The 17,500-nt window shown below is 45.6% G+C and overlaps 1 protein-coding gene across 1 annotated transcript in view; it reads right to left on the bottom strand.

The window, feature by feature from the left end:
- Window positions 1-17,500, bottom strand: part of LOC126997938 (hemicentin-2-like) — a 162,905-nt gene that overhangs the window by 48,534 nt on the left and 96,871 nt on the right. The window contains exons 3-5 of the mRNA XM_050859190.1: window positions 7,576-7,769; window positions 1,385-1,461; window positions 812-948 (exon numbers count right to left, since the gene is read on the bottom strand). Coding sequence (XP_050715147.1) covers window positions 812-948; window positions 1,385-1,461; window positions 7,576-7,769 — 408 coding nt within the window. The remainder of the gene's footprint in view (window positions 1-811; window positions 949-1,384; window positions 1,462-7,575; window positions 7,770-17,500) is intronic.

Raw genomic sequence — 17,500 nt, 5'->3', positions numbered from 1 at the left:
TTTTTTACCTCTTTGCAAATATGCCCAGGAACACTCCCTTTAGTTCTATTGATTTATTATTTTTATTACACTGCTATGCCCTTTCTAGCCAATTCCCTTACCACTATAAAAATAATATCAGCATGTCAGTCTCGGCTCCTTGTGGACTTTCTATGAACTACTACTATGGGTTAATAGCTACATCAAACATGTTAATTGTCTTTGGTAGTAATATTATGGCGCAAATTGTCCTAAAAAGAGGTGGAAGTGATGTATGCGGACTTCAACGAAGGTTAAGAACAGCTTAAAATCTGCCGTTGGTTTTGGGTTGGTAGTAACAGAAGTGTTTGGAGTACAACCTTAGCCTTGCATTCCTTTTCTCCTTTCTTAATCCATACTCTCCTCTCCCTTCCTCTTACTCAAACCTTTCCTCACCCTTCCTCTTACTCAAACCTTTCCTCACCCTTCCTCTTACTCAAACCTTTCCTCACCCTTCCTCTTACTCAAACCTTTCCTCACCCTTCCTCTTACTCAAACCTTTCCTCACCCTTCCTCTTACCCAGACCTTTCCTTACACTTTTTACCACATCCTCAAACCTTTACGCACATTTCCCTCTCTTCCCTTCTTAACCACTTCTCTCTATCTCTCATTCTTCTCATTTCCTAGTCGCACACTTCCCTTCCCCATCCCTCCACAACATTGTCACACATTCCTATCTATCCTTTCCCTCCCTTCCCGATCCTATGCTTTCCTTTCCCTTCCCTTCATCATACACACAAGAACTTTCTATCACACAGCCTCCCGCCCTCTCTTCACAGCCTCGGCCCTTACCGTACACAGAGAGGTTCACTCGCTTGATCTTCGGCGGGTGTGAGGACACTTGGCACTCATAGTGGCCTCTGTCAGCCTCCTCAGCGGCCGTCACCACCAGCCGCCAGTTGTTCGAGTCCTCAATCTCCAGCTGGTACCTTCGCGGCGGCGGGAGAGGCAAGGAGACAGCGTTAGTGAGCGGTTTACCTGCTGGAATGTGAGTCGTGGTGGTGGTGGAATGTTAGATTGTTTATTATCTATTTAAAAGTGGATAAAGGGAAGGGAATTGTTGTGAGCTCATGTACCTGTCTGAACGCGAGAAGTAGTAATAAGAACGTTTAAAAAGCTGCTTAACAACTTAAACAAATAGTCTAAGGTGGAAAAAACGATAATTATTTAATTAAGCGTTATTGGTTTATTTGCAGAGAATTACTTAATGTAATTGTTACAGATGAACTCATTTAGTGTTAATTTAATCTCTCTCTCTCTCTCTCTCTCTCTCTCTCTCTCTCTCTCTCTCTCTCTCTCTCTCTCTCTCTCTCTCTCTCTCTCTCTCTCTCTCTCTCTCTCTCTCTCTCTCTCTCTCTCTCTCACCTGCCGTTGGTCTGGTAAGTGCTGGAGCCAAAGGTGAGCAGCTGTATTGAGTCACCTTGCCGCCGCACCCAAGACACCTGGAGGGCAGGCAGACAGCGGTTAATTAAGAGGCAAGAAGGCAGGACAGGTGTGTGCTCAGGTGTGTTGTGCCTCTATGCGGATGTGTTGTGTTGCTTCAATTGGGAATGTTGTCTTGTTTGGGGTGTGTTGTGATTCGTTGTTGATGTTGTTTTTCTTTCTTATTGTATCACTATTTGTTTACTTTATTTTCATTTTTAGTTCGTTCGTTCGTTCGTTCGTTCTCTCTCTCTCTCTCTCTCTCTCTCTCTCTCTCTCTCTCATGATGCCAGGCGACGAGTAAAAAGATTACTATGTCAGGCAAAGCGTAGATATGAAGAATATATTGCAGGCAACTGTAAAAATAATCCGAAATCCTTCTGGAGTTACATAAACAACAGAAAGGCGATCAGAAGTGGAACTGAGGAGGCAACGCCCCCCAAAAATCAATTTTTCGAGCCATACCTCAAAATTGGGTTTTTAACAGTTTTGTTATCCCTAAAATAAAGCGGGTTTTCTGTGAAAACCTCATCCATTTATCTCAATTTTTTCTACTTTAAAATGCGCTTTGTCAATTAAAGGTTCTTTAAATATTCCGCGCACGTGGTGGCATGTATGCCGTCACTCTGCATCATTTTGAAGTATTTTTGTTTGTTTTTTGGTGTTTTTTTTTTTATAGTATTTTACAATTTTGAGCATCATATGGCAACACCGAGTGTTGGTGGTGGTCTCACAGACAGTCATACGGGAAGGTTGTTGTCACCACCCTTGCCAGCGTTACCCTTCCATTGAACGCCTTACTTGACAGTTTTTCTCGGTTGTTTTTGCTTTCACTTCAAGATGGGACGACTAAAAAGGCATAAGCGCAATCTGAGAAACCTTATGGCAGCTATTATTCAGCGAAGAGGGCTGCCAACCTCCGAGGAGGGTACCTCCGCAGAGCGTGATGGGACTATCACTGATAGTGTTGGGAAGGAACGGAATATCACTGAAATTAATGTAAAATTGGTGTATGAAGCCGTCATCAATAACCTTGGAGCACCTGGACTAAACCGCATCATTGCAGCCCTCAGCATGCCTTCCATTTCTCAGGGCAAGTTTGACAGGTACCCAAGATACCAGTACAAGAGGATGGAGAGTTATTATGAAGATAAGATGAAAAAGGGAATAGAGGCAGTTTTTCAGCACTACAAGAACACTGGTGTGGAGCCTGATGCAGCTACGGGATACCTGGATATTGCTGTATAATACGATGGCACCTAACAGAAAAGAGGACACACTTCTCACATGTAAAAGGGGATCAGGTGCCTTTTCTGAAAAATTATGCTCATAATAAAATGAGAAAAGAAGTCTTTATATCCTCAGTAGCCTTCAAATACACTGTTACAACAATACACACAAATATTTTTATAGGTTTATGCGGGAGCAACCATAAGTTTACAGAAAACAAGCCATATCTCGAAACGTAAGTTTTTGTTATCAAAGCTGAAATTACTCACTTATTAATTAACCGATTGTAAAAGTGAATATACCTATGGAAAGCTAAATACATCCCCTATTTTTTGGCGGCAAGAAAAAATTACTTTTCTTAGTTGTGATTTATTTAAAAAAAATATTTTTGTTAATAAAATTTACTGTTTTTTCTTTCAACAGAACTGTGAAAACACTTAGAAAAAATATGCCACGGCGAAAATATAGCAACAGGTATGGTTATTAAAGGGACAACAATTCAAACTTGTGCGTGACCGTTACAAGCTAGAATATCCGTTACAACTTTCCTATTTTTCAAGTATAGTATTTTCATTTTTTTCCGAAAGTATTCATCCAACTCCAATGAAATTTACAGGGTTTCTTATTTTCACAAGACACTATACGCTGTGTATTTTTTCAAAGAAATAAGCCGAAAAAAATTTACACCTTCACCTATAACTGGCGTTGCCTCCCCTAAACAAACAGTGACGGTGCCAACACATTGCAAACCTCTTAAACAATTACTTTTCCTTGGTGTTTAATACTAACAGTCTTCCTCCCTCCCACTACCACCAACACCAGTACTAATGTAAATCTCGAGCATGCATTGCCTAATTTTGAAATAACAACCGATAAAGTTCTTAAAGCTCTCCATTCACTTTAAACAAATAAAAGTCCCGGACCTGACAAAGTATATCCTATACTGCTTAAAGAAACAAAGAGAGAAATACTCTCCTCCCTCACAACCGTATTCAATATGTCCTTGCGACAAGGCATCGTCCCTTCGGATTGGAAAAAAGGCTAACGTGACACCGATTCTTAAGAAGGGAGACAAAAAATACCAGGCAATTACAGACCCATTAGTCAAATTTCAGTTGTAGGTAAGCTACTTGAGAGCATAATTAGAGACAAAATTGTGAGTTACCTTGAAAGCCACTCATTAATTGGGGATTCACAACATGGCTTCCGTAACAAAAGATCCTGCCTATCAAACCTATTGACCTTTTATAACGACCTCTTCCCAGTTTATGACGTAACCAAATAATTGAACATAGTCTATCTTGATTTCCAGAAAACGTTTGATAAAGTCCCACATCATAAATTACTTTATAAATTAAAGCAAATAGGTATTGACGGTCAAGTAAACCAATGCATTTCGAATTGCTTGAGGAACAGACAACAAAGAGTGGTGATTGACGGATTTAACTCAGAGTGGGAGCTGGTCACTAGTGGCGTCCCTCAGGGCTCGGTTCTTGGCCCAGTGCTCTTCATTATTTACATCAACGATGTGGATGTTGGACTCAATAATCGCATTAGTAAATTTGCAGACGACACAAAGATTGGTAACTCGGTTCTCACTGACGAAGACAGGCAAAGCCTCCAAGAGGATTTGCTCAAAATTTCAGCTTGCTCGGATAGATGGGAGATGCCCTTTAACGTAGACAAGTGCCAGGTCCTTCAAGGTGGAACAAAAAATAAGAAATTCGATTACGAAATGCGCGGCGTTAAACTCACAAGCATTCAGTGCGTTAAGGACCTGGGAGTCAAAATCGCGTCAAACTTCAAATTCTCACAGCAATGCATCGATGCAGCAAATAAAGCGGGCAGAATGTTGGGCTTCATTAAAAGAAACTTTTTATTCAAAAATAAAGATGTAATACTCCCGCTCTACAATAGTTTAGTCAGACCCCACTTGGAATATGCGGTACAGTTCTGGTCTCCCCAGCATGCAAAGGGCATTGCTGTATTAGAAGGTGTTCAGCGTCGAGCAACAAAAATGATCCCTTCCTTGCGCAACAAATCCTACGAAGAAAGGCTTTCCACCCTTAACATGTTCTTTCTTGAGAAACGTCGCCTCCGAGGAAAACTGATCGAATGTTTTAAAATATTTAATGGTTTCACGAATCTAGACATATCAAAATTGTTTATGATCGATGACACTGCGAACGAGGAACAATGGCATAAAACTCAAATGTAGACAAGTAAATTCAGACTGCACCTAATTTTTCTTTACCAACATTGTAGTGCGTGAATGGAATAATCTCCCACCTTCAGTGGTTCAGTGTAACACGATTGACTCCTTTAAAAACAAGCTCGCCCGTCACTTCCTTTAACTTAATATTAACTAGAGTAGAAATGCAACGTTTTGGAGCTATCTGATTAATGTAGAATCATTTAGGTTTAAGGACAGGCCACCTAGTCTGGACCAAGGGGTCTGTGTGGTCTGATTTTCTTGTAAATTCTCTCTCTCTCTCTCTCTCTCTCTCTCTCTCTCTCTCTCTCTCTCTCTCTCTCTCTCTCTCTCTCTCTCTCTCTCTCTCTCTCTCTCTCTCTCTCTCTCTCTCTCTCTCTCTCTCTCTCTCTCTCTCTCTCTCTCTCTCTCTCTCTCTCTCTCTCAAGGTATAAATTGATAATTAACCACATGGGATATTCTTCAGTCAAAAGTAAACACCTTGAAAAAACTTTTATTTTACTTTCTCAAATCATCTGTCAACGTATCTCATTTCTTTTTCTTTTTATCAATATATATTTCATCTTGACGCTTCCTCCTTCACCTGACTATATCCTTCGTGTCTTCTGCTCTCTTTCCTTCGTCTCGTCTTCCAAAACACTCGAACATAAGATTGTCATTAAACTTTGGACGGAAGAAACTGGATAAAAACTCTCTCTCTCTCTCGCGGGACTATGGCGGGACAGGTGATCTAACAGGCTCGTCAGGTAACTGCGGGACACGTTTCAGAATTGGTACCAGAATAGGGATGGTGCGACACAGGTGGTGGAAATCTCGTTAGCGCCGAGATGGAACTGGCTACGCTTAGTTAGCGGCAAACCTGCTTTTTGTGCGTCAGTCTGATAATCGACGAGCTGGCCAGACAGTCAGAGGCAAGAGCCGACTGGCCAAAGATTGTGTTGTTGTGTTGTGTTGTGTTGCATGGTGTTAAGCTGTGTTGTGTGGTGCGTATTGTGTTGTCGTGTGGTGTGGTGTGGTGTGTGGTGTGCCTTGTCATGTGGTGTGGTTTGGTATGTGTTGTGCCGTGTCATGTGGTGTGATGTGGTGTATGTTGTGTGGTGTGGTGTGGTGTATGTTGTGTTGTCGTGTGGTGTGGTGTATGTTGTGTTCTTGTGTGGTGTGGTGTGTATTGTGTTGTCGTGTGGTGTTGTGTGGTGTGTGTTGTGTTGTCGTGTGGTGTGGTGTATGTTGTGTTCTTGTGTGGTATGATGTGTATTGTGTTGTTGTATGGTGTTGTGTGGTGTGTGTTGTGTTGTCGTTTGGTGTGGTGTATGTTGTGTTCTTGTGTGGTGTGGTGTGTATTGTGTTGTCGTGTGGTGTTGTGTGGTGTATGTTGTGTTGTCGTGTGGTGTGGTGTTGTGTGTGATGTGTTGTGTTGGTTCAGAGAGTGAGTAGTGGAGGCCTTACTTCACCCACAACGTACCACGGGACAAAGGGGCTGAGTGATAAGTGGGTCACGGGACTAAAAGGAGACAATGCTCCCAGAATAGTCTACGGTAGCCACACTCCGGACGTCACTTACCCAGGCACTAATTAATTATTTCAAACTATCCGTCCGTCTGTCTGTCTGTTTGTGTGTTTGCCCCCCATTCTGTCTCTCTCCCTATCCCTCTCTCTCTCTCTCTCTCTCATTGGACGGCTCGTGTTGGGGGCTGCACATTGGTAATTAAGAAGATTAAAGTGCCATGCTACCCATCCTGCTTCTCCCCTCCCTCCCTCCCTCCCTTCCTCCCTCTTTTATCTTAGGCACTCACAATACCTTCCTGCCACAGTATCTGCTTCAGCCTCCCTCCCTCTTTCCTTCCTTCCTTGCTTCCTTCCTTCCCTCCCTCCCTCTCTCCTGAGTCACCTCTGATCCTAGGAAAAGTTTTTAATCTCACACAATTACTTCCATAATTCAGTGTAACGAAGAAAACATGAAGAAAATGAGAGCAGTAGAGAGATGGGGAGATAAAAACTGTGATTGGAAGATAGATAGATAGGTTAGAGTTACAATGATAGAGTGATAAGGAGATGGGGAGATGAGTGTCATGAGAAGATAAATATGGATGTAGATAGATAGAGAAAGAGACATTTACTTTTTCCCAAATCATTACTTAGCAGAACGACATTTCCCTTTAAAGCCCCAACACTCATCGCTTCCCAATCCTTCAATCCGTGCACTCTTATCCTCTTTTTCTTTACACAAACGTCCTCACTTAATGTTATCTCTTCTTTAAACTCACACCATCTCTACAGAACCTAAATCATTCCCTTAAATCAAAACACATTCCTTTGCCCAAAACATTCCCTCTTCACAGACTTAGACACATTTATAAAAATCCATCTCTAAAGCATTATTAGGTCCACGAACATCCATCACACGCATGACTTGCCTTCCTTTATCACGTCAGCCTTATTCAACATTTTTTTTCTGTTTAAACCCTTTAGCTTTTACAGTCCGACCACAATATTTCCTATAACTCTGAATGTCCTTTTAGGGCTATCACTTTCTTTTTAAAATCATAGTATTCTCTTGAGCTCTTAACTTTAATATTATCTTTAACCTCTATAACCTTCCTCTCTTGGAACACACTTTCACACCAATACACCTTCAGATCGTCACTCTACCTCGTTACACACTTCACAATACTCCCACATTACTCCCACTCACCGTTCTGTCCCGTAGCCGGAACACCTGACAGTCCAGGATGGCCGTCTTGCCCTTGCTGACCGTGACATTGGTGGCGTTGATGTGGTGGAGGAAGTAGGGGAGCGTGGCGGGGTCTGGCGTGGTAGGGGGCGGCTCCGTGGTGGTGGCGGGGATGTCAATACTCGGTGCGAATCCCCCAACCCCGCTGGTACAGGCTGTTGGGGAGGAGAGGGAGGGAGGTAAGGGAATGGTAGTGAAGGAGGGAGGTTTTATTTATTTTACGTTTTAGCGTGTGGCGCTGGTAGGCTTGCCTCGAGAAGCCTGATGGCATGGCCCAGCCCGTTGTGGCGCAGGCAGGTGTTTATAGTGGCGCCATCTTGCATTGGCTCATGCTGCCCCTCGGAGCTCATCTTTGATCCAAGAATCTAGCGTCCAGGTTTATAAGTGGTCTTCTGGACAGCATGTTGGTAGTCTTAGGCCGCTCGGCTGTGACTGAAAAATCCCAGCTTGTGGCACCGGGCGGGGCGCGAACCCACGTCGTCCTGGACGCGGCGCCGTCACGCTATCCACTCAGCCACAGCCTCCCCACTCATCCACCGCCTCCGGGCGGGGTAGTCTTGATATTATATAGTGTGTGGATCACACAACCTCAAGGGCAAGAGAAGAATGAAAAGGCGAAAGCGTATGCTAGTACAAGTGGTCATGTCGTTGTTAAAGGAGATAAGGGATTGGGGAGGCTAAGGGAAAGGAGAAGACTATATTGTGCTAATGGTGTCCTACCAGTGGTCAGATACATAGAACAGTGCGGTGCTAGAATACTCACATATTTGTAACGGCAACGGTACATGAAGAGAAAGAGCATTGTGTAGGTATTCACAGGGAACTGAGGGAAGAAATGGGAATTATAGAAAGGAATATTAAGAGGTATCGGACCATGCAGAGTTAAGTCCACGGCTGAGGCGTAGCAAGGAACGGAGGCTTCCCCGTTCATCTTCGAAACCCTCCTCGCGGCTACGATGAACATGGTATTCATGAAGGAAGGGAAGGAAACGGAACGAAAGAGGATGGTAGTGGAGATGGTGGTGGTGGTGGTGGTGATCGTGGTAATAGTAGTGGTGGTAGTGGTGGTGGTGGTGGTGGTGGTAGTGGTGGGTGGTGGTGGTGGTAGTGGTGGGTGGTAGTGGTGGTAGTGGTGGGTGGTAATGGTGGTGGTGGTGGTGGTGGTGGTAGTGGTGGTAGTGGTGGGTGGTGGTGGTGGTAGTGGTGGGTGGTGATGGTGGTGGTTGTAGTGGTGGGTGGTGGTGGTTGTAGTGATGGGTGGTGAGGGTGGTAGTGGTGGTGGTTGGTGGTGGTGGTGGGTGGTGGTGGTGGTAGTGATGGGTGGTGAGGGTGGTAGTGGTGGTGGGTGGTGATGGTGGTAGTGGTGGTGGGTGGTGATGGTGGTAGTGGTGATTGGTGGTGATGGTGGTAGTGGTGGTGGGTGGTGATGGTGGTGGTGGTGGTGGCGGTAGTGGTGGTGGTGGTGGTGGTGGTGGTGGTGGGTGGTGGTGGTGGTGGTGGTAGTGATGGTAGGACAGTCTAGGGATAACATTATGGTTGTGGTTGTTCTGTTTATAAATTTCTCCCGTCATTTTGGACCATGAATAATGGACGAGCTCTCTCTCTCTCTCTCTCTCTCTCTCTCTCTCTCTCTCTCTCTCTCTCTCTCTCTCTCTCTCTCTCTCTCTCTCTCTCTCTCTCTCTCTCTCTCTCTCTCTCTCTCTCTCTCTCTCTCTCTCTCTCTCTCTCTCTCTCGACGTGGATGTTGGACTCAATAACCGCATTAGTAAATTTGCAGACGACACAAAGATTGGTAACTCGGTTCTCACTGACGAAGACAGGCAAAGCCTCCAAGAGGATTTGCACAAAATTTCAGCTTGGTCGGATAGATGGGAGATGCCCTTTAACGTAGACAAGTGCCAGGTCCTTCAAGTTGGAACGAGGAATAAGAAGTTCGATTACGAAATGCGCGGCGTTAAACTCAAAAGCGTTCAATGCGTCAAAGACTTGGGGGTCAAAATCGCGTCAAACCTCAAATTCTCACAGCAATGCATCGATGCAGCAAATAAAGCGAACAGAATGTTGGGCTTCATTAAAAGAAACTTTGTATTCAAGAATAAAGATGTAATACTCCCGCTCTACAACAGTTTAGTCAGACCCCACTTGGAATATGCGGTACAGTTTTGGTCCCACCACCATGCAAAGGATATTGCTAAATTAGAAGGTGTTCAGCGTCGGGCAACGAAAATGATCCCTTCCTTGCGCAACAAATCCTACGAAGAAAGGCTTTCTATCCTTAACATGTTCTCTCTTGAGAAACGTCGCCTCCGAGGAAAATTGATCGAATGTTTTAAAATACTTAATGGTTACACGAATGTAGACAGATCAACATTGTTTATGATCGATGACAGTCTGCGCACGAGGAACAATGGCGTAAAACTCAGATGTAGACAAGTAAATTCAGATTGCACCAAATTTTTCTTCACCAACGTTGTAGTGCGAGAATGGAATAAGCTTCCACCATCAGTAGTCCAGTGTAACACGATTGACTCCTTCAAAAATAAGCTCGACCGTCACTTCCTTCAACTTAATATCAACTAGAGTAGAAATGCAACGTTTTGGAGTCTTCTGATTAATGTAAAATCACTTAGGTTTAAGGACAGACCACCAAGTCTGGACCATGGGGTCTGTGTGGTCTGATTTTCTATGTAAATCTATGTAAATCTCTCTCTCTCTCTCTCTCTCTCTCTCTCTCTCTCTCTCTCTCTCTCAGCGCAACTAGAAACTTTTTTCCGTTCCATAACTGATCGCTGGACTCTACTATCAACTGCGAGGACTCGGGAAATCGGGTGACGGAAAATTTAAAGGAAGAAGGCGAGTGACGAAACTAATTAGCAATGACACATGACATTTTCATTCGAACCCAACAAAAAAATCTGCACTTTTTACATGATTTATTTTATTTACTATCAATACTGATCTGGTGTTAATCACACTGCCATCCGCGTAACAGTAATCCCAAACACAAACAAGTAATCACCATGCACGTGCTGTGATGAATACGGCAACTAACCATGGAATATTTACGTTGATGTTGAGGGCTACGTTAATGTTACAATTCCCACTAATAGCAATAACAACAACATTTTAATTATCGTTATCACTATACCCAAGCCCACGCCATTTATTGTAATTTTTTTCAAATACACACAGTGTTTGAAATAATGATGCAGAGTGTTTTATATTATGCATTAAAGAAAAGTATTCCGACCTAACGTTGCATACATTTTCCTCCCTTAGTACACACCGAATGGAATATACTGCAGCAGGTTTACTCCGCTTCGTGCTCTGGGGCAACCTTCACTAGATAATAAAAAAGGTGACTTTTTTATTATCACCAGACTCGTGAACTGTGCGAGGCCATGCACAAACTATATTCCTTCTTTTCACTATAGCAATGGTGTTAATACCTCGAAGAAATACGTATTTTACTAACCTCAACATGTGGCGTTGCATGAGATCATTAATACAACTCTCCTTGCCTTCCAGCACACTAATAACACTCAGGCACTAGCTTCCCCTCGCTTCCCTCGCGGCCTCGTCCCCTTCCTTCTGCCCTGCTCTCTAAGGTTCCCCTCTCGTGTTCCTTGGACCCCTCAGAATCTCCTCTTCCCCTCGACTTGTTTCTTCCCCTTCGGAGCAGACTTTGCAAATACCTCCACTGGTTCTGACTTCACGTCCCGGCAACGCATCCTTCTCCTCACAATCCTAATAACACTCCTACGAGACCCACAAACAACACACGACGAACTCACTCACTCACTATCTATCTATCTATTTCCATCACAATCCTTCCCTCTCTCTCTCTGAACTATCATCTCATTGCCTTTTAGGATTCTCCTGATGTTGCTCCTTCTCTCTGTATCTTTCTCCCTTTCTGAATTGTTCCCGTTACTCTCTCCTTCCCCTTTTCTAAATGTCTTACTGTTTCTTTTGTATTATTTCATTCTCCTATTCCATCTTGCTATCGTGAATACTACAGTCTTACAATTTGACAGGAGTAGGTAGGAAGACACCTACCGAACGGGCGTGAGCTACTCCCGGTGAGGATATATGGGAAGCGAGGAGGGTGCTGAAGCCCTTCAAAGACCCTTCCCATGTCCTCACTAACCGTTTCCCTTTTGTCTCATCAACACCAGAGAGCAGTTCAGCATGCTCTCAAAAGACAGTTCCCCTCTCTTTCTACACCACACTACATTCACATAACACACACACCTTTTCCCAAAATTCAAAATTCAAAATGGCTAACGAAAACACCGCCTCGGAGTCCCCGCCTGGGGGGGGGGGGAGACCATAAATTCCCCCAGGGAGGACTCCCCTTCTGGCTGCCGACTTGAGAGGTGTCCTGATAACTCCTCGAACCTCCTCCTTATCAATTTCTGCAACATTCGCGGTCTTCGTTCTAATTTTCATTCTGTGGAACACCATCTCTCCTCCTCTAAACCTCACCTTCTCTTCCTCACCGAAACACAGGTTTCTGAGGCTACTGACAGCAACCTCTACTCTGTTCCCTCCTACTATCTCTATCCTAAATTTCAATCTAAAGCTGGATGTTGCGCCTACGTGTGCAACGACATCACTTGCTCTCGTGCCCCCGACCTTAACTCCTCTGAATTTTCCACCATCTGGCTAAGACTTCATTGTCATTCTATTGGGTAGGCGGTGGCCGAAGTGGTAGCGTACTGGGCCCACATTCACCGCGTGATGGACGACGCGGGTTCGAATCCCCACGCTACCACTCGGATTTTTCAGTCACCACCGAGTGGCTTAAAACTACCCACATGCTGTCCTGAAGACCACCCATCAACCCGGACTCTAGAGGAAGCCGTCCAAGCGAATCAAGAACGAGTTTCGGGGGGGCATCATGAGCCAATGCAAGATGGCGCCACTTTAAACACTCGCCTGCGCCAGAACGTGCTGGGCCGACCATCAGGCCCCACCTGGAAGAAGCCTTGGGCCGACCATCAGGCCCCACCAGGAAGATGCCTACCGGCGCAACAGGCAACGACGTAAAAAAAAAAATACTAAATATATCTGTGCTGTTTATCTCTCGCCTAACTCTACTAACTATGTAAAATTCTTTGACTATTTGAACTCTAAAGTGGAGCATATCTTGACTCACTCTCCCTTTGCTGAAATCTCTATCTTGGGAGATTTCAATGTTCACCACCAGCTTTGCCTTTCATCCTTTCACTGACCAGCCTGGTGAACAAGCCTACAACTTTGCTCTCCTCAACGACCTAGAGCAGTTGGTTCAGCACCCTACTCGTATTCCCGACCGTCTTGGAGACAGGCCCAACATTCTAGACCTCTTCCTTACCTCTAATCCTTCTGCTTACTCTGTAAAACTGTTCTCTCCGTTGGGCTCCTCCGATCATAACCTTATTTCTGTACCCTGTCCAATTGCTCCTGTACATCCTCTGGACCCACCGAAGAGGCGATGCTTCTGGCATTTTGCTTCAGCTCGGTGGGACGACCTGAGGATGTACTTTTCCGATTTCCCGTGGAATGATTACTGCTTCCAGGAGAGAGACCCCTCTGTGTGTGATCAGCGCATCACAGAGGTGATTGTCTCTGGAATGGAGGCATACATTCCAGGTACTTTCTCTACTCCTCATGCTAAAAAGCCTTGGTTTAATCATGCTTGTTCTCGTGCTATTAAAGATAGAGAGGCAGCTCACAAAAGGTTCCAGAGCCTTCGAACTCCCGCTAACTTTGATCTTTACATTTCATCCCGGAATCGTGCCAAATCTATTCTCCGACTTACCAAAACTTCTTTCATTAATAGAAAATGTCAACACCTTGCTTCTTCTAATTCTTCCCGTGACTTCTGGCGTCTAGCCAAAAATATCTAATCCAATTTCACTTCTTCCTCTTTCCCTCCTCTCCTTAACCCTGACGGCAGCACTGCCATCTCATCTGTCTCTAAAGCTGAACTCTTCGCTCAAAGTTTCTGTAAGAACTCCACCCTGGACGATTCTGGGCATATTCCTCCTACTCATCCCCCCTCTGACTCCTTTATGCCTGTTATTAAGATTCTTCCAAATGATGTTTTCTATGCCCTCTCTGGCCTCAGCTCTCAGAAGGCTTATGGACCTGATGGAGTGCCTCCTATTGTCCTTAAAAACTGTGCTTCCGTGCTGACACCCTGCTTGGTCAAACTCTTTCGTCTCTGCCTATCAACATCTATCTTTCCTTCCTGCTGGAAGTAAGCCTTTGTACGGCCTGTGCCTAAGAAGGGTAACCGTTCCAATCCCTCAAACTACCGCCCTATAGCTTTACTTTCCTGTCTATCTAAAGCTTTTGAATCAATCCTTAACCGGAATTTTCAAAAGCACCTTTCCACTTCTAACCTTCTATCTGATCGCCAGTATGGATTCCGCAAGGGGCGTTTTACTGGCGATCTTCTTGCTCTCTTAACTGACTCTTGGTCATCCTCTCTTAGCCGTTTCGGTGAAACTTTCTCTGTTGCGCTAGACATATCGAAAGCCTTCGATAGAGTCTGGCGCCAGTCTTTCCTTTCTAAACTGCTCTCTTTCGGATTCGATCCCTCTTTCTGTTCCTTTATCTCCAGTTTCCTTTCCGGCCGTTCTATCTCTGCGGTGATAGACGGTCACTGCTCTTCCCCTAAATTTATCAACAGTGGCGTTCCACAGGGCTCTGTCCTATCACCCACTCTCTTCCTGTTATTCATCAATGATCTTCTTTCCATAACAAACTGTCCTGTCCACTCATACGCCGACGACTCCACTCTGCATTATTCAACTTCTTTCAATAGAAGACCCCTCAACAGGAAGTACACGACTCGAGACTGGAGGCTGCAGAACGCTTAACCTCAGACCTTGCTATCATTTCCGATTGGGGTAAACGGAACCTTGTGTCCTTCAATGCCTCAAAAACTCAATTTCTCCACCTATCAGCTCGACACAATCTTCCAAACACCTAGCCCCTATTCTTCGACAACACTCAGCTGTCACCGTCTTCAACACTAAACATCCTCGGTCTATCCTTAACTCAAAATCTCAACTGGAAACTTCATATCTCCTCTCTCGCTAAATCAGCTTCCTTGAGGTTGGGCGTTCTGTATCGTCTCCGCCAGTTCTTCTCCCCCCGCACAGTTGCTATCCATATACAGGGGCCTTGTCCGCCTTCGTATGGAGTATGCATCTCACGTGTGGGGAGGCTCCACTCACACAGCTCTTCTGGATAGAGTGGAGTCTAAGGCTCTTCGTCTCATCAGCTCTCCTCCTCCTACTGATAGTCTTCTACCTCTTAAATTCAGCAGCGATGTTGCCTCTCTTTCTATCTTCTATCGATATTTCCACGCTGACTGCTCTTCTGAACTTACTAACTGCATGCCTCCCCCCCTCCCGCGGCCCCGCTGCACACGACTTTCTACTCATGCTCATCCCTATACTGTCCAAACCCCTTATGCAAGAGTTAACCAGCATCTTCACTCTTTCATCCCTCACGCTGGTAAACTCTGGAACAATCTTCCTTCATCTGTATTTCCTCCTGCCTACGACTTGAACTCTTACAAGAGGAGGGTATCAGGACACCTCTCCTCCCGAAATTGACCTTTCTTTCGGCCACCTCTTTTGATTCTCTTTAGGGAGCAGCGAGTAGCAGGCTTTTTTTTATCATTGTTTTCTTTTTTTGTGTGTGCCCTTGAGCTGTCTCCTTTGTTGTAAAAAAAAAAAAAATCCTCTTCTTCTTTTTCTTCTCCTCCTCCTCCTCCTTTACTCTTTATCCTACTCATCTTTTTTCCTCGTTTCCATACCCTTTACGTCTCTCCGCTCCTCCAAATCTTTCTGTTCCATCTACTTTATATTCCTCTGTCGACCTACTTTTCTCCTTATTTTTGGTCTTCTTTTTCTTGTTCAAACCTCCTTCTCCTCCTCTTCCTCCTCCTATTTACAATTCTTGCCTCTCTTTCTCTTTCCTATCCTGAAGTTGGTATCTTTGCTGTTAGGAATCAAGCCATGGTCCCCACACCGAAACACAACACAGCACAACAAAACACTACACAACACAGCACAACACATCACTACAGAACACAGCACAACACAACACTACACAATACAATACGCGGCCTGTTGTCTCTCTCCTATTCCCCGAAGTGTTGCTGAGATTGGCATTCGCATGATAGCGGCTTGTGTTTTCTTTTTTCTTCTTATATCTCTCCTATCAATCTCAATACCAGCGGGGGGGGGGGGAGAGAGAGAGAGAGAGAGAGAGAGAGAGAGAGAGAGAGAGAGAGAGAGAGAGAGAGAGAGAGAGAGAGAGAGAGAGAGAGAGAGAGAGAGAGAGAGAGAGAGAGAGAGAGAGAGAACAACCAACTACCGCCCAATCTCGCTCCTGTCAGTTGTTAGCAAGATCCTGGAGCGGATTATTGCTGCGCGCCACCTAGAGGAGAACCATCTATTGTCTCCTCGTCAACACGGGTTCATGAGAGGTCGCTCGGCATCAGACCTCCTCCTCCTGCTCAGCAAGTCTTGGCATGACGACTGGGCATGACGTCTGGTCGCCCCTCACTTGTTGTTGCCCTAGATATTGCTGGGGCATTCGACTGTGTGTGGCACAGGGGTCTCCTGGCCAAGCTCGAACAGCTCGACATCTCAGGACAACTGCTGCAGCTGTTTTCGAGCTACCTGCACGGCCGGAGTCTGAGGGTAGTGGTGAACAGGTGCACGTCAGGCAGTTACCCAGCCAGCCAGCCAGCGTTCCACAAGGATCAGTACTGGGCCCGATTCTTTGGAACGCATACTTCGACGAGCTGCTCCGTGGCCTACCAGTGGCCTCAGCCTACGCCGACGACTGTACCCTGTCCCACAGCTCTACACCAGGGAGGAAACTGCGGACGTGATCGAAGCCACCAACCGCCATCTTGGTGACATCATGGCCTGGGGACGACGTTGGCAAGTCAAGTTTGCTGCCGAGAAGACCTAGGCCATGGTCATATCGCGTTCGGGGAGGACGCCAGACTCTTGCAGGGACGGCTGAAGTTTAGGGACAACATCCTGGACATTAAGGACTCCATCAATATCTTGTGGGTGGAGGTCGACTCCAGACTCAGTTTTGACCGCCACCTGGAGTGTGTGGCGCGTAGAGCCTCCCTGAGGGTGACACTCCTGCGTCACGTGCGGCACGTGAGGCTGTACAAAGCCCAGGTGAGGCCCGTCATGGAATACTCCCCTCTCTCCTGGATGAGTAGTGCCCAATGTCACCTCTCGCTGCTGGACAGAGTGCAGATGAGGGCAGATCAACTCATTCGCGATGCCAGCAGCCTTCAGCAGCAACGACCACATGGACACCAGTGGCGGCAGCGGCAACATCGACAGCAACTACATCACCAGCAGGACGCCCCCCGCTGTATGCTCGACAGCCTCGGGCACCGGAGAAGGGTCGGTGCCATCACAGTATTACGCAAGGCCCAGGTCCAACGTACACCTCACCTGGCGGCACTACGGGTCCCTTGGAGGAGAGGCCAGCACACCACGAGAGCGGCGGTGGCAATGAAAACCCAGCAGGTGAATGTGGTGGCTCATGACTGATGTCGCACTTACTCGCCCTAGTCACATCCGCCTGAGCACAACACAACACTAGTGACATTGTGCGAGACAATGCTTTAAGATAGGCGACCTCAAGACAGAGGTCGTCTTTAACATGGAGACAATTTCCCCGCCCCTTTTGTCATATGTATACTATTGTATCTTGATGTTTAAAAAAATAGAGAGAGAGAGAGAGAGAGAGAGAGAGAGAGAGAGAGAGAGAGAGAGAGAGAGAGAGAGAGAGAGAGAGAGAGAGAGAGAGCGTATATAATAATATACAGAGGGAAATATAAAGG

This window comes from Eriocheir sinensis, chromosome 13 (assembly GCF_024679095.1).
Source record: "Eriocheir sinensis breed Jianghai 21 chromosome 13, ASM2467909v1, whole genome shotgun sequence".
In the NCBI taxonomy this organism is placed as follows: Eukaryota; Metazoa; Arthropoda; class Malacostraca; order Decapoda; family Varunidae; genus Eriocheir; species Eriocheir sinensis.
This window is presented reverse-complemented; position numbering and strand designations above follow the sequence as displayed.